Source organism: Lonchura striata, chromosome 11 (genome assembly GCF_046129695.1).
Source record: "Lonchura striata isolate bLonStr1 chromosome 11, bLonStr1.mat, whole genome shotgun sequence".
NCBI classification, from domain to species: Eukaryota; Metazoa; Chordata; class Aves; order Passeriformes; family Estrildidae; genus Lonchura; species Lonchura striata.
In genome coordinates, this window is record NC_134613.1 from 7,389,864 (window position 1) to 7,407,966 (window position 18,103).

Sequence of the window (18,103 nt, forward strand, 5' to 3'; positions counted from 1 at the left end):
GCATTTAACTTCTTTTGATGCTTTCCCTGCTGTATCACTCAGGGTACTTCTGGCCTCTAAATCTGTGACTGGGTGTTCCCAGGCCCAGTCTGCACCAAGCAGATTTTTTAACATCCCTCAGTAACAGAAGACATCATAGCTCCAACTTGTTTAGGTACTTGGTGATGCACAGGACAGGGATTTAAATGCAAGGTTAAATATCCTCAGAGGGGGTGTTTTCTGCCAGCAGAGCTGAGCCCCAGCATTAACCCCTGACACACAGGATGGTTTTCCATGTATTCCTTTCCATCTTTTAGAAAAAGACATATTACACCTAGATTGGAAACTAAGAGTAGAAAGGAGATTTTGCAGTTTCATCAGGAACCTGCCGACACCAGAAAACACTGAAAGAGCTTTACCCCATTTCAGTGTTTTACTTTGGGCCAGATCACACAATCATTAATTTTGTAAAAGACGTCCAGGATCATCAAGGCCAACTTTTGAACAAGTCCCACCATTCCCACTAAACCACATTGTGCAGTGGTACATCTCCTCAATTTTCTGAACACTTCCAGGGATGGTGACTTCAATGCTTCCCTGAGAAACCTGTTCCAATGCTCATCCACCCTTTCAGTGAAAATTTTTTTTCTAATATCCAGCCTCACCCTCCCCTGGTACAACTTGTGGCCATTTCCCCTGTCCTATCAAATGCTAAGTTTCATGTTCAGCTTTACATCTATCCTTGGGTGATCTGTATTTTCAGGAAGAAAGATCAACCCTGAGCAGTGAGCTGGATAGACACAGCAAACAGCTTCATTAGCTAAGTGCCATCTCCTTTTTGAAGAATCAAACAAGAGAAGCTTAAACTGAAAATACAACACCTTGAAAAAGAGAAATTCTTCAGGGAATTGGAAAAGCCTATTTTCCCTTTGCTTATCAGTGTGTGACTTTGTTCTGCCTGTGATATTGGTGCTTAACTGCTCTGAAACCATGTAAAAAATAGGCAAAAAGCAGAGGGCACATCATTCATCTTTGCAGGACAAAACTGTTATCAGAGACTTGTGTGCTCGGATTTCAGCTGCTGCTTCTCCTTCCCCCCAGCGATAATTACCATGGGCTGTGCAAGAGAAATAGCTGCTATTTGAGCAAACAGGAACTCTTAAAGTGATAGTGACAGGAAAAAAAGCAAAAGAAATGAAAAAAAGAGAGAAATACAGCTTCTGTAAGAACCTTACAACAAATTGTTATCAGTACGTGTGGCTCATTGCCTAAATTTTTAGTAAACTAGCATTAACAATACATGTATTATTAAAAAAAAAAGAAACAATTAACAGGTGTTGCAATTTAAAACTGAATTTCTCTGTAAACGGACATTTTCAGAAGTGAAATCTCTTCTGTGAAGTCCATGAAACTTTACATGAGTCACAAACTCAATATCACTAAAATTTTGAGAAATGTGAAAAAGAATCCTGGAAACAGGAGCTGCCTCCCTGCAGTGTGGGCAGCAGAGGAAGGAGGATTCTGCCCCTCTGCCCCACTCAGGTGAGACCCCACCTGCAGAGCTGCCTCCAGCTCAGGGTCCAACAGCAGCAGAAAGACATGGGGCTGCTGGAGCAAGTCCAGAGGAGGCCAGGGAGATGCTCCAAGGACTGGAGCCCCTCTGCTCTGGAGCCAGGCTGGGAAAGCTGGGGGTGCTCACCTGGAGAAGGCTCCAGGGAGATTCTGGGGCCTCCTCCAGTGCCTAAAGGGGCTCCAGGAGAGCTGGAGAGAGACTGGGGACAAGGGCCTGGAGGGACAAGACAGGCAGGGGCAATGTCTTCCCACTGCCAGAGGGCAAGGTTAGATGGGAAACTGGGAGGAAATTCCTCCCTGTGAGGGTGGGTAGGCCTGGGCATAGGCTGCCCAGAGCAGCTGGGGTTCCCTCTGGATCCCTGGAAGTGTCCAAGGGAGTTGGTCAGGGCTTGGAGCAGCCTGGGCTAGTGGGAGGTGTCCCTGCCCATGGCAGAGGTGGAATGGGATGAGTTTTAAGGTGCCTTTCAACCCAGACTAGTCTGTGATTCTGTGAATTGGGCACCAGCTGAATAAACTCAAGAGCCATATATCCAGAGGGATCCACTACAGCTGCTAAACCTCAGAGCAGAGCTTGGATTATAAAGCAATTCAACATCACCCTGGGGATCCTGAGATTGTGATGTTTGCTGGGGGTGGGGTTTGAGAATCCAACAGAGCAATTGATGTTATGTCACTGTAAGGATCCAAATTTATCCTTAGCTGCCAATTATACTCATGTGCAGGAAGGTGGGAGCTTCCACCCTTGGCCTTGGTTTCTCTCCACCTTAGAAGTGTTATCTCTACTCAGATGAATCAATATAGCTTCTCTGATGCAATGCTGAAACCAAAATACTCATTTACAGAGACACACCAGAAGTGAGCTGGTTGATCTTCACACCATGGAACAGCAGCACATGTATTGATGCAATAACCCAGCCTCAGAGTGGGAAATGACACAGATCCATTTAAGAGGACAGATTCTGAGCAGGAATCTACAAAGACACTATCAGTAGTGTTATGACCCTTGAGTTATTGAAGCAATACCAGCTGCTTCACCCATCTCATTTAAAACACAACCATTGTGTTTTCAGGATGACTGAAGAGCCCAGTGCAGCGCTCTGCATTGGTCTCTTAAGTAGTCCTAAACAAACAATGCATCAGTGGAACCATCTGTTTTGGGCAACCAGCTGCAAGATGTGGTTAGGAAACCAACAGACCATGAACAAATGCCGGGCTGGCTGAGGGAGCCAGATGGCCACTTGGCACATCCTGCTCCTCGCCAGCAAGTCCAACACATAGAGCAGGGAGAGAGTGATGGGGCTGAAATTAGGGCAGTGAGGTCAGAGAAGGACATGGAATTGAGTGCTGAGAAAGAGTCTCACCCATTTCTTTAAATGGGTGTTTTATCTTATGAACAAAAAATTGAGAGCAAGATTTAACAATTCACAGTTAAGTTTTTCTTTCACCTTAGGCAAGATATTCAGCGCTGTGAACAGTCGTCATTTGTTGGGATTGTTCAAAATTTGCATCTTTGGCCTCTCCAGTGTATTCCCTTTGACTTTATGCAAATCAAAATCATGCTAAGAGTTACATCTTCTGAGTCAGAAGCTTCGGATAAGGCAGCTCAACGCTTGGGAAACAAGACAGCGCATGCATTTCTCGAGCCAAGGTAAGTTTTTATGTATTTATATTCCAGTGGTGAAATACTAATTTGCATAATGCAGGCCCACTAAAATGCTTGCTTCTTACCTAGTCTGAGTTCTCCAAAGTTCCCACACCCAATCTTCTTGCCCACTCTGAAGTTGGGTCCCACCATAAGAACGCCAGAAGACGCCGATGAGCTTGGCCGAGAACCGTGCCCGCTCCTTCCCGGCATTCCTTTCGTCGTCCGCTGCCTTTCATCCTTATCCCTATTGGGATGGTCCATGATCTTAGTGAAATACCTCTGCCAGCAAGCTGGCAGAAAGGAGTTGGAGCACACACTCTTCTCCTTAGAACAGAAATTTATATCCAAAAGTATCTGCGTTGGAGTTCAGGAGAGTCATGGAAACTCATGGAGTTCTTTTGGCACCAGATCCAGTTTTCTAACGCATCTTGATAATGTACCAAAGGGTCGGCTGTGTTCTTGAGAATTCAATAGAGGCAGGTTGCTTTTGGTTTCTTACCTGGGCAAAAGAAGAGATACATGAAATAAAAATAATTATTTTAAAATACTAGGTGAGAAAGGTACAACAGGGCCAATGTCCAGAACTTTCCTGGTCTCGTGGAATTTAACAGCTATATGAAAACTTTATCATTTTCTTAACAATGTTCTGATAAAAAGCCCTGATGTCATGAAGAAATGTAAGTGCTGCCCATCCACTGTTGCTACTTGTCCCATTCTGAGAAGTGTCTCAGGCCAGGCTGGATGGGACTTGGAGCAACCTGTCTAGTGGGAAGTGTCCCTCCCTGTGGCTGTGGGTGGATCCAGCTGAGATTTAAGGTGCCTTCCAACCCAAATCAGTCTGCAATTCCATGACTCCACTGGACTGACACCACATGCAGTAACCAAAGTCACTCCAACTACACCAGCACATCAAGTGGACACTGTGAGGAAACCACATCCCACCTTTAAAGCCCCTGTGAAGTGTAGGTTTGGTTTTTTCCTCACTTCATACATTTATCAAGTACTACAGAAAAGCCAGACAAAAACAAAGGGGCCAATGAAAGGTGCCAAGAGAAGAAGAAAGTTTTATAGCACTTTAATAAAATTCTCCTTTCTTTTACCTCTTTTCAAGTTGATCTAGATTATCTTAAATAATCTAAGTTGGAAGGGACCCACGAGGATCACTGAAGTCCAAACTGACCTCAGATATATTTGTTAATTCAAACTGCGGTCCTACAGAGATTACCAAAATGAAGAGCCAAAGCATGATTAATTATTTTTTAAAAGCTGATAACTCAGTCTAAAGGGGACAAAACATAGATGCTTCTCAACCCTTGCAGGTCAAATGGTTCTTCTGTGCTCAGGAACAAGACCAAAGGAGACTGGCAGGAGATGCAAGGACCCAGGAGGTCCTGCCCCACAAGGACAGTCCAGAGGTACCAGCATGGTGGCTGAGCTTCCCCACACTTCCCAAGAAATCAGCAGGATAAAGGGAAAGGTTGCAGGATGTCTTGTCTGCACAGGTGCTGCATCAGGAGATGGTACTGGGCACTCCTGGGGTGCAGATCAAAATCAAGAATTATAATAAACACACATAGAACTACCCCCCATATCCAGGATATAAAAGTAGTGGATTGTAGCCCTACAGGAGCACTGCTGCATTCAGATTTTCCAGGTGTGACTAGAATAGTTGCTGTATAATTTTACCAACAAGGTTTGTGTCCTACTTCTGATGCCTCCAAAGCAACCACACAAGTGCTCAATGAGACCAACCAACCAAGAGTCCCATGGAAGGACACCCAAAAACAAAACCATGTAAACGAAGGCTCAGAAGTCACTTTACTCAGGCAACTGGCTCAGTTCTCCTGCAACAGTACTCGTCTAAAGCCAATCTGGCTTTGGACTCTTCCAGGGATGGGGAAGCTGCAGCTGCTCTGGACAACCTGTGCCACAGGCTCACCACCCTCACAGGGAAGTTCTCCCTAATATCCAACCCAAGCACATAATTTCAGCTTAAAGTCCCCTTGTCCTATCACTTCTTGCTCTTATAACAAGTCTGTCCTCATCCTTCCTGTATGTCCATCTCCTTCAGGTACTGGAATTCTCCTTGTCACCTAGGACAGTTGTGGATCCCTGCAGAAAATGTCACACAGCATGACTGCAGCATATCTAGGAGGTCTGGCAATCACAAGGTCACCTGAGAACCTCCATGTCTCAGCCACACCACCAGTTTGGCCATAAACCAAAGTGGCAAGCTCCCAACATGCTCCCAAGCAACGTGTGAAACACCATTTGCACCTCTGTCCTAGACAAAAGAGCTGGAGATGTTCATGTGCAAGAAATTATTTAGCATTACCAAGCCTTACTTGTGCCTCAAATTAATTCCAGATTTAATACTCAGAACTGAATATGGATAAGCAGGAGGCATCCGTTACCAGTGAACTGGCTGAACTGGTTTTTCCATCACAGACATCCCCATGTACTCTCAGCTGCCACACTTGGCACAGACACAGCAGAGCTGTGTTTGCCCTGCGAAACCAGTCAGCAGGAGCAGTGATGAGGCTCTATCAGATATCAGAAAATCACTCTGACTGGACTCCACCCCAGGCTGTCCTGGGAGGAGAGACTGGCTTCAAAACAAACAACATGAAAAAGAACCATCAGTGAAACTACGGAGTTTTACTGCTGAACTCCAACCAAACGTGAGAATGACTTCTAGTAGCAGGTGGATTTACTCACACAGGTCGTTCTGGCAAGTTTGAAAAACTAAAACTGAAGCATGGGAAGTTTTGGTCTATTTGGTCTATCTCTGCTATGGCAAGGGAAGTAGACCCAGAACATTCCAGTCAAATGTTTTATTTCCAGTTAAAGCTATCATCTTCCATGTAATACAACATATGGGTCTGGCACTTGGGGACGTGGCTTAGTGATGAGCTTGGCAGTGCTGGGAGAATGGCTCCCAGCACTGTGATCTCACAGGGCTTTTCCCATCAAAATGATTCCAGGATGCTGGAGTGTTCCTGGGGTTGGATCACTAAGAAAGATGAGCAGGATATAGGAATTCTATGAGTAAAAAAACAGTAACACTTTAGAAAACAAACTCGAACCTGCCAAAGCCAGAGAAGAATTTTTTTTTCCCCCTGGAGACCAAAGTCATTATTTCAATCAAGACTGAATAATTTATGACAGAGAACTACCTACAACCTCAAAAATGGAAACAGAAAGAAATCTCCAGCAAGAGCACAAACCCTGCCGAGTTTATACCTTGCTCAGCACATCTCAGATGGGACAAGCAGCCCCATTATCCTCAGGCAAATTAAGCACAAATCCCACCACACATCTTCAGGCTCACAAAGGAAGATGTTAACGTTTATGAGCTCTTACACCTCCGTCCATCCCCCCCTCCCCATCTGGATCAGGTCTCCCTGGGGAGGAGGATGGAAAGGTCATGCCTGACAGTCTGCAAACACTAACTATCCTCTCTCAGCTGAAAGACTCCTGCAAACAGGAATTCAGAGCAGCAATATGTAAGTGAACCACGCCTCTGAGAAGCTCTTTATCACAGCCAAGCCGAGGAGCAGAGCCCAGCTGTTGGCACACTCCATCACACAAAGATCTTGCACCATCATTACCACCTACTAAAAGTATAAATATGGCACCAAATATGGCCTTTGAGGACCAGCACAGCACTCGGCTTTGGAGGGAAGCAGCAGAAGAATGAAGACCAGGCTGTCAGTCACATTAATATTTAAAGACTACTCAGAACACCAGGATGACTTCCTGCCATGATTCAAACTTTTTTATAATGATTCCTTCCTACCTTTCCACCCACTCAGCAAGATTGCTCCTCAAAGTTACTTCCATTTGAACAGAGCTGCATGAAGATATTTCCCTAATGGTGAATCAGCCCAATTCCAAGGATTGATTTCACTACAATACAGTTGGAGACACAGGAACAGTTATTTAATGAAAGACACAGGCTTGAAAGGAAATTACTTGCAGCACAGTTAGCTAAGTAAAAAACAGTAGCACAGTATCCTACACGCTTCCAAACATTTGGACCCAAATCTTTGTCATGACCTCTCCTCCATTAATAAACCTGCAGCACTACAGCTAGAAAACAGCTTCTAGGTGGTATTAAATCATGGAATGGTTTGGGTTGGAAGGGACATTAAAGTCCATCTTGTCCCATCCCCTGCCATGGGCAGGGACACCTTCCACTAGACCAGGTTGCTCCAAGCCTGGTCCAGCCTGGACTGGAACAATTCCAGGCAGGTCTGGAGGGCAGCTGCTGTTTGTGTTGATATCCACAATCCAGTGTAAAGGAGTGTTTAATGAATGGCACAGAGACCTGCTCACAGCCACACAATTTTTCAGGGGAGCCCTTCAGATGTAGGAAAGGACATCACAAATGAGAGGCTGGTGTAAAGAAGCCAAAGCCATTCTTGTTCCCCCTTTCCCTTGTTTCCCAAAGGAAAAGCTCGCTTCCCTTGAACTCAAGCCTTCTTTGACCTCCTTGAGTTACTCTGGAGACCCTTCCATGACAGGAACAAGTTTTTCTCAAAGTCTTGATTTGTGGCACAGTTTCAGAAATCTGTCCATATTAAAAGAGTCAATGAACATCTTCAAATTGAAGCAAGCAGGCCTGCTCCAGATCTCTGTGGTTTTGATCCCTGAAGGAGTCGCTACATGCCAGAAATAAAACTGAAAATGCCTGTGGATGAAGCAACAATCTGAGAGGCAGGAATTCAGCCCCATAATTCTTTTTAAAATCTTTTAAGAAGAGACATCCAAGAAAGCCCCATTTTCTGCTGGGATAGGTGAACTCATCCTGCTCTCAACAGACACAGGACCACAATTCCTCAAAGCAGCTCCAAGATCATTGCTTTAGGACAAGGCACATGCTTTCCCACTGGATTTTCCAACATCCACCCCACGTGCCTGTGTAAATATGTCTGGTACGTCTCCTGATGTGGAGAGCACTTTCCAGACAAGATCTGCTACTTCCCACATGACTTCAAAGACTAGAAAATCCTCCAGGGCTCTCAACTGACATGTTATAAACACACAGATATGAGCTCACCAGCTTCCACCCTCACACTGAGTAAAAAGTAGAGCCTTCAGCACCAGAAAACTTCACTGGCTTTGCCACAGATTGGGACAAAGCACTTACCCTCTGGAAAAGGGAGAGCAGCCAAGCTGCAGGTAAGGAGAAACATTTTGAAACTAGGACATACACAATGTGTTCACTCATGTTTTTAGCATCTACCAACTCCTTTTATGAGTTTGCACCCTTAAGTTTAGAGGATCAAGCAGGCTTTGTATGCTCTGCCTCACTGTGTGCATTAACAGCTTCCAAGGCGTCAGTGCTCTGCCTTTATTGAAGTGCAATTAGTAAAGCCTTCATTCCCAGCTCTGCTCTCTTCTGCATGAACACACATCTCCACAGGCTTCACATCCCTTAAAGCCTTCTCATCCCACTGTTTTTTATCTCCCTGCTTTCATGATGATGTTGCATTTCTTATCCTGCTTCTGTCCTTCCTACTGGCCACAAAAATAAAAATTCTTCTTCTGCAGCCACCCTGTTACTCCTGGCAGAGTCACTGTTCTAATAATGAGAAATAAGAGATTTGAGATTTTCCCTGCTCCTGAGGAGATAAACAAATTACCAAATACCCAATCTTAGAATCACAGAATCCACGAGGTTGGAAAGGCTCTCTGAGTCCAGCCATTAACCCAGCACAGCCACGACCACCACTTAACCATGTCCCCAAGTGCCACATCCACACACCTTCTGAACACTTCCAGGCATGGTGACTCCACCACTGCCCTGGGCAGCCTGTTCCAATCTTTGACAAACTCTTCTATTAAGAACTTTTCTCCAATATCCAAACTAACCCTCACCTGGCACAGCTTGAGATCATTTCCTCTTGTCCTGCTGTTTGTGCCCTTGGAGCAGAGCCTGAGGCCTCCCCAGCTGTCCTCTCCTTCAGGAGTTGTGCAGAGCCAGAAGGTCCCCCCTGAGCCTCCTCTTCTTCAGGCTGAGCCTCCCCAGCTCCTTCAGCTGCTCCTGGTGCTCCAGACCCTTCACCAGCTCAGTTCCCTTCCCTGGACACATGTCAGCTCCTCACTGTCTTTCTTGCTGTGAGACGTCCAAAACTGACCCCAGGATTCCAGGTGTGGCCTGAGCAGTGCCCAGAACAGGTGGCCAATCCTTACTTTGGTCCTGCTGGTCACACTATTGCTGGCACAAGCCAGAACACTGCTGGTTTTTTTGGCCACCTGGGCTCATGTTGACCATGTTGGGTCCTTTCCCACCAGGCAGATTCCCAGACACCATCTCCATGCCCGGAGCGTTCCACAAGGTTGTTGTGACTTAATTGCTGGATCCAACATTTGGCCCTATCAACCTTCACACCACTGGCCTTTTCCCATGGGTCCAGCATGTCCAGATCCCTCTGCAGAGCCTTCCTGCCCTCCAGCAGATCCACACTCCTGGTGTTACCTGGAAGAGGGCCCTGCTTTGGTGCTTGGCTATTACCCAAGCCAAGGAAGAGAAGATGGAAGGTCAAATACTTTCCCCACTCAGACACGAGAATTATCTTTTTTGGTTACTTTAAGGATCTTCCACTGGACATATTCCAACTCCCCCACTGTACCCCAGCAGCACCTCTACACAGAGATCATAATTTATCTGTGCTTCCTCAACCAGCACTACACTGACCTGCTTTCAGTGTCCTCAATGTTGTGCAAAACAACAGAAAAACTGAGAAAGTAGGTCAAAATTCTCTGTTGCAATTTAGATCTGGGAACAGCAGTGACAAAGCTGGCTGCCAACTGCAGCAAGCAGGTGCACATCATGTCAGATGCCCCTCACTTGGGAGATTCTTCCCAGCCTTGGAGGTTGCAGATGCCTTTTAAACATGACAAATTGCTTCTGCTGAATCATTTGACCCAACAATTTAATCTTCAGCTTGTGCAGTTAGTTTTGTTCAGTGTTTCACAGAAGGGAAATAAGGAAGCACACAAATAATATTTAAGTCCACATTGCTGGGAAGGGAGAAGAATGGACAACTGTGGATCGCTATACTCATTCATTACTCATGAATGCCCAGGACTGTCAAGTTTGCATTCTCCAATTACAGTTTTTACAAACAGGGATGAACCCAAACGAACCCGTGCCTTTTTCCAGCCAAGTGAAGTGAACTTCCAAGACCTCTTTTCCTTGAAGGCCTTGTGAACATGCTAAAACACATTAATTGTATAATCCCCAACTAAATACATTGGCAAGTTACTTTTCCAAGTGATCTCAGTTGATTGTTTCACTGAGGGTGATCCAAGCACCCATTCTCTAAGTTCATTCCTGAACTTTGCTCCCAATCCCCTCTACAGAAGCTCAGCACGAAAGCCAGGAATGTTTCTAAGGGAAAAACTAATTTAGTTGGAAATTTAGTTCTTCCACATGAGCAGAGTCAAACCAAAGCATAGAGCATTTTCCAGGGAAGTGCATTGTGTGATGTGAGATCAATTCCATTGACTTCTCTCCCCGAACTGAGTCCCGGCCAAATGTGTGCCAGCAGCCAGGGATGCACATTCCTAGAGATGTAAAAACAACTAGAGACCATAATCTGTCAGAAAAGGAGGGCTAGTGCTGTCTATGGGGAGATTATACGCTGGAACAGCTAAAGGAACAGCTGAATGCTGGAATAAAATGAAAAAATCCCCCCCTCATGAAACCTGAGCTCTACATTTTTTTTTAATATTTTTTTTTTTTTTTTTTAGGCTGGGTAGAGTAAAAGCTGAAGTGCAACTGCCAGATCAGTGCGTCTGTATCTTCTGAGCTTGAAAAGATATCAGACTCACAACCCTCTGTAGAAATCCCATTGGAGTGCCAATGTCTGGCTGTGAGCAGCACACCCCTGTGATCCCTGCAGGTGCTCAGCCCATACACCCAGGACTGCATTCCCTGCATCCTGGGGGTCCTGCATCCTGCTGTCCCTGCCTGGAGGGGACTCTCACATCCACAGCACTTTCAGGATCTACCTCCTGACAATACAGCAACTGACCCCAGCTTTACAATCCAGTGTTTAGAATCACTAAGGTTGGAAAAGATCTCCAAGATCATCAAGTCCAATCTTTGAACAGCTTCTCAAAGAGCCTGGTGGTTGGGATACCATCTCTGCTCACAAAACAGGCCACAAAAGATCAGATTTCAGCAGAAATATGTATTGATGGGGATGCTGAAGAGGAAATGAGAAACCTGCCAGCAGCAAAAGCTCTACAACAGTCCCTGCAGAAGTTCTCTTCTCTGATATCCAGGCATTACAAACCTGTAGGTGTATTTTTCCTCTTAAAATACCACATTGTTTAACAGCAAAAAGAGAGGTGCAGATGTCCCTGTACCATCCCTTTCCTTTCAGGCAGTGGATTTGAAGAAGAAATGGGCAAAGATGACTTCTAGATGACCATGTGCATCCATCATCAAGGAATAATCCACAGCACATGGATTCAGGTGCATCCATGGTGGCTGATGGATGTAGTTTGCAGTTAATGGTATCAAAATTCTCGACAAGACCACCCCAGGAGCTTAGGCTGTGGAGCAGCCTTGGATCACTGGCAGCAACATCACTTATTCAGATTTACAGCCTAATTTAACACAGATGCACCTCAATCATCTATGACTGTTTTATCTGTGCTCTGTCTGGCAGGGCAAAGCAGCACAGAGGATAAATTGCAGACAGGCTCAGCCTGAAAAGACTGGTGAACTTGGCAGCCAAACACAACTTCCCCCCACCCCCAAAAACCTTGGTAGTCTCCAAACCATGAAGTGCTTTCTTCTGCTTTGAAAGGAATGCAAATACCAAGTTTAGAGCCAAGGCAGCTTTCACAGTGTGTGTGAGGTGGGGAAAGGCCTCTCACCAGAAGAAAAGTCCTTGTGAAGGGACAAAGAAAACTGAAGACACCTTGATGGCAAGGGTGGGTAGAAGCTGTGCTAGCAGAACCCAGCTTGGGATGACCTCAGGAAGCCCTGAGATGCTGAGAGCCCTTTGGCCCCATCCAAAGTCAATCCAGCATCCAATAGGTATGTGTTTCCCCTATGGAAGGACACATTCCTGTCAAGTGCCATCCAATATCCATAAAAAGTGTCATAACAGAACAGCAGTGAGGTGGGATTCAGATGCAGGGTCTTTGTATTCCAGCTTAAGAAAGCTCCAGGTCCCCAGCCCTGGCTACCTTTGTTGTTGCCAGCACGCTGATTATTTTCCACCTCTGTTTTGGGAGGAGAAGGTTTTTATTAGGATAGATAATGTCCATTAAAACTGCCAGAATTTGATATTTAAGGCACTGTTACACTCAAAGCCTGAAACCTTCTACAGCAATCCCCTTCCTGGTATGGGATTATAAAAACTCCATGTCAACACAACAGCCCCAAAACAAGCTGTCCCACCCCAAAACTCACCTATCCCACAGGGCAGCCTCTTTATGGCATATAAAGAGCCATTACTTCCTTCCTCTCTGATAAGACTCCCTGTATCTCCCAGATCTCCCAGCTCTGTGTCCTGATGAAGCAGATCAGCTGTAAGAAGGATTTGGATTACCTATGTGATTGAAAGGTGCTGGGAATTACATCCAGACCAAGCAAGATACCCACTGGAGAAGCACAACCCCCTTGCAGGCAGGCCAGAAGATGTTTAGATCCTGTCTCTTGCCTTTTAAATTTTCATTTATTATAATTTTTTTTTCTTCACTTATTTCTAAATGAAGCAAAGGTCATTCAGTTTGCTGGTAATTGAGCTACCTCCTCCCCAGTGCAAGGTCCAGTCTTGGTTACTGGTCTAATTCTCTGCTGGTGGCTACACCCACACAAACATCATCAGCTCCATAAAAACCTGCACTTCCTCGGTAGGGTCATTAGGCACTGTAATTCCAAAATACACAGACAGACAGTTGCGTTTGTGCACAAAAACTAAATGTTTGTGCTGAGCTCCTTCCTCAATCTGGCAAGGAAGTGGCCTGTGGAACCCTCCTGCAGGGGGAAGCCAAGCAGGAGCCACCACCACTCCAAGAGCAGCCACATGGCTTTAAAAAAATCATTGTACTTGAAGGTTTGTGCTGTTGGTTGGTTTTCTGGGTTTTGTCTTCCCCAAATTTGAAGCTGTCAGCTCCTTAGAAGTCTTCACACACTGGATGGGTATTTTAGCTCCTTCCAGGTGTACTAGGAAGCACCATCCCAGACCTGTCATTTTTCTACCTGTGCTTTCACAGGTGCAGCTTCTTTGTAAAATGAGGTCCATATGTTGCAGGTGGAGCAGCATCAGTAGAGATGGAGTCTCTGCACTGGTACTCCTGTAGAGCCATTGTACACACCAGAACACGTCTGGGTGGCACGTGCACCACCAGAGATGGCAACAAACACACTCTGGTTTCTCAAAGTGACAGTCTGGAGAAGTTTCAGAGACATCTTCTTGCCAATACCCATCCAGCTCTCACATGGGCATCACCAATGTCATAAAATTTCCCTCCTCAAACTCACAGTAAAAAGACAAATTTAAATTTGTGAAGAATCAGCCTGGTTAAGACATCACTATCCCTTCTTGGGTCTTTTGAACACAGGCTGGCAAACAGGCGTGGTCAGACATCACCTGCCTTTGCACTGGTGATGGACAGTGTGCCCAAGAGGGTGTTAATGCCTACAAGAACATCTGCAATCCCCAAAATCCCTGCATAGCGAGAAAAATACCATGGAGCTATGGTAAGGGTGGGTTAGGTTGGATATTAGGAAAAAAGTTCATCCTCCAGAGGGTGGTCAGGCATTGAACAGGCTCTGCAAGGAATGGTCTTGACCCCAAGGCTGCCACAGCTCAAGGAGTGTTTGGACAATGCTCTCAGGGACATGGGATTATTGGGGTGTCCTGTGCAGGGCCAGGTGTTGGACTCGATAATCCCTGTGGGTCCCTTCCAACTCAGGATATTCGATAAGCTATTATTTTTCAACTCACAAGCAATAACTCCAAAGCTATATCTAGCTTCAATGGCACATTTATTTTCATTATTTTCAAATTTTGGAAGTGCTGCTGTGTTAAGGTCATGGCAGTGGATTTAATTTGTGTCAGCTTCTGTCACTGACACTGATAACCCTTTATGTGCACCTCAGCATGGTGTCACTGCCTGATGCTTATCTGACAGCTCAGTCAAAGGCACTTGATTGACTGAACACCTGAGCTCCCTTTCTGAGGTCACCTTGCTGTTTTGGTTACATCCATTACAGTCTGTGCCAGAAGAGCATTACCACTGTAGCTACTCAATGCTCTAAAGGAGGGATACTGGATTACCAGCCCACAGCAAATGCTCAAGCTCACAGTGCATCCAATGGAGCAACGTCAGCTCAAGGAAGCAGCCTGCAAACCAGCAGGGAAATAAGCTGAAGGGATGGTTCAGTTTTGAAGGTAATTTTACATGACAACTCTTCCTGCTTCTCTCCTTTCCCTCACGTTAAGGACTTTGCACAGTTCACGGCCTGGCTCCGTTTGCTCTAAACTCCAGACGTGCCTATGTAAAGGAAATATTGTGCCAAAACAAACAAATCTTCCACCCACTTGTGGTCCAGCAATCCATTAGGAAGGAAAGACAAGGCACACATCACTAAAGCTATAAATACCCACTGGTATGGACAAGAGTGAAGGCTTGTGGTTAACAAAAAGAAGGATTTTGCTGCATTCCTCAAGGCATTAGAATTATATGTTGACACTCCTGTTTCAGAAGTTTCTAACCCTTTCCTGGGTGTATAGGCTGGTTTGGGTTGGAAGCTCAGTTTGTTCTGCCCCCTGCCATGGGCAGTAACACTTCCCACTAGACCAGGCTGCTTCAAGTCCCATCCAGCCAGGCCTTGAACACTTCCAGGGATGAGGCAGCCATAGCTGCTCCAGGAAACCTGTGCCAGGGCCTCCCCATCCTCAGAGAGAAGAATTTCTTCCCAATTTCCCATCTAACTCTGCCCTCTGGCAGTGGGAAGCCATTCCCTGTGTCCTGTCCTTCCAGATCCTTGTTTCCAGTCCCTCTCCAGCTCTCCTGGAACCCCTTCAGGCACTAGAAGAGGCCTCAAAAATCTCCCTGGAGCCTTCTCTCCTCCAGGTGAGCACCCCCAGCTCTCCCAGCCTGGCTCCAGAGCAGAGGGGCTCCACCCTCAGAGCATCTTCCTGGCCTCCTCTGGACTGGCTCCAGCAGTTCCACATCCTTTCTTTGCTGGGATCCCTGAGCTGGAGGCAGCTCTGCAGGTGGGGGTCTCACCTGAGTGGGGCAGAGGGACAGAATCCCACCCTGCCCTGCTGCCCAAGCTGCAGAGCACCGGGGTTTGGGGCTGCCAGGGCTGTGCTCAATCCCTTTTCTGCCCTGTTTTTATGCTTGGGATGGCCCTGGCCTAGGGGCAGGACACTGCACTTGGCCTTGTTGAGCTCCATGAGTTTCCCACCTCTTCAGGTCCCTCTGCATGCCATCCCTTCCCACCAGCCTGTTGACGACAACATAAAGTTGGCATCAATCCCACTTAACAAAGAATTCAAAGACCATTAATTTCTCCACCATTATGATAAAGTCATAGGAGACCTCTCTACACATATTTCCTCTGTGAGGAAAATAATGAAGTACCAGCTCAGCTGTGTAGTATAACACAAAGGAATCCACATGGGGATGGAATTTCTCATCCCTGTTCACAGAAAAAGAACTTCAGAACTTGGGCCTTATTAGATACTGGATCATCCAAGAACTGAAACTGCATTTCCTAAGACATCCTTGAATTCACTTACTCCAGCAGCAGATGCTATAGGAAGTGTGTGCAGCTACATTAAACTCTATTTCTCATTCTAGAATGACTTAAAAATTAGTGACACTGCAGAGAGAAGCCTAAAGGTACCTCAAGAACCAAATCTGTGATATAGGAACAGTTTGGTTCAAAGAGATCATAAAACACCTTATGGACTCCCTGGATTAGCAATGGGAGAAACTGAAGCCAATGCCCTGCAAGAAAACAGTGAACAAGGAATGATGATCAGAGAAGTCTCTGGAGCTGGAGGAAAAAGCTGTTTATTCCACCTCTCACACTCATCTGGACTTCAGAGTTAAGTTTATATTTTAAAACAAAGCAGAGATGCCACACAGGTACTCACAGAGATCTAGAGCCAAGGGAAGCACATCCTGATGAAAACATTCCTTCATCCTGCACTGCACGGCCCTGGACTAATCACAGCTGGCACATTTCTTCTCACTGAACTTCAGTGCTTATTTCACAAGCAGTAACCTCACTGAGCAGAGACACAACACCTTTTTCCACCCTATTAGGTTTAACACCATCATCTAAACAAGACATGGGGGGCTGTCCCATGCAGGACTTGCCTCCAAACCATGGGAGAAGTCAGTTGCTACCGAGCTTCTTTCCCCTCTGAGAGGCACAAACCTCCCATCTAAATCCTCCCCCACCACCAAATCTTCACTTAAATACAGGCTGAGCTCTAAGAATCCTTTGCTGGAACCCTGCCTCCTTCAATCACAGATCCCCTTTAGGTGCTATCTTAAACTCTATTTCCAAGAGTAATGACTCCATTACAGCACCTGTTCACCCTCCCATGCTAACAACATGACCTTGAGAAAGCTGGAAAAACAAGCCAAATTCTTCTGCCTACAAGGCAGTTCTTCCACAGGGAAAGACAGCACCTCTTGATCGCACCTCTAGATAACAGCCCCATACTTCAGGCACTTTTTCAAACATTGTTTTTTGTGGTTTGAAACCCAAAAATGGCTCTGTACTCAGCCACAAAATACCCTTTTGAATCACCACATGCGGAAGAAAATTCAGGCTATTTCTAGCCGAGTCTTCTCAGTCAGATCATGAAAACAGGCAGGTGGCACAAGGGCATTTCAGATTATTCCTGAGAAGCTGAAGCCATGACAGTGCAGGTGTGATGGACAAGCACCAGCCAGCCAAGGCCCTGGGAGCACAGGAAGAGCACATCTCCGTGCTGGAGTGAAGGAGTTAGAGACTATCTCAGAGCCTGTAATATCATCAATGCTACCATGCTGGACTGGTTTTCACCACCTGACTCAACTCGCCCTGCTCTGGGTGAACCCGTGCAACCTCCTGTTCCCACAGCTCATGGAATAGTGCCCTACAGCTTGGACCATGAGAGGTAGCTCATCCCTTCTTGAACCTGTGACCTTCAGAGCTCATTTGATGTCAACCACCCTCCTTGTTCACATGGAGCAGTTCCATGTCTCTAAAGATGGCATCCCAGAAAAAGCAAAACTTGATATAATTTCACCATGGCCAACTTAAACACCTGCATCAGAAAGGTCTTTCTAACCCATTTTCCATTTCCATGGATAGACAAGACAACAAGAATTGGAAGAATGCTGTTTTGTCACAGAAACTGCACAAATTTGATTCTCATTCACCTGGAGAAGAAAGTTTAGGTGATAAGAAAACTGAGGGCCATCTGCCTCCTACTACAGGAAATGTTAAAAATTAGACCTCCCAGAACCTGAGGGCAACATTAAAATGCAAAGCAAACTCTCAACCATGCTGGTCTGGCTGTCATCCCTCTCAGGCTGTATCTTAGGACAAGGTGAAGATGCACATGGAAAAGGAAACAACCTACCTAAATATAGTCAACCCCTTGTTTGTGATGGATCATTGCTTGGCCACATCTATAAAGTATCAGCCTGACGTCCCCAAGGGACCTGGCTTCATTACCTGCACTCTCTGAAGTGATTTACAGCCCTGCAAACCTCTGCTGCTGCTAGAGGAAGAGAAGATTACAACAACCATATATTTGCCTGTAGAAATCACATCACCTGCCAGCTGGCCAGGAAGGAGGTTGGACAGTTCCTTTCTGCAGCTGACCTCTCCTCTTCCACAGGCCACACGTGCATATGCTG

General features: G+C 45.9%; 1 protein-coding gene across 3 annotated transcripts in view; it reads right to left on the reverse strand.

The window, feature by feature from the left end:
* CSNK1G1 (casein kinase 1 gamma 1) overlaps nt 1–18,103 on the reverse strand; it is a 96,274-nt gene that overhangs the window by 52,443 nt on the left and 25,728 nt on the right. For all 3 annotated transcript variants that reach the window (XM_021554255.3, XM_021554254.3, XM_077785865.1), the window contains one exon: nt 3,280–3,695. In XM_021554255.3, the coding sequence (XP_021409930.1) occupies nt 3,280–3,457 (178 nt within the window). In that variant the 5' untranslated portion in view covers nt 3,458–3,695. The remainder of the gene's footprint in view (nt 1–3,279; nt 3,696–18,103) is intronic.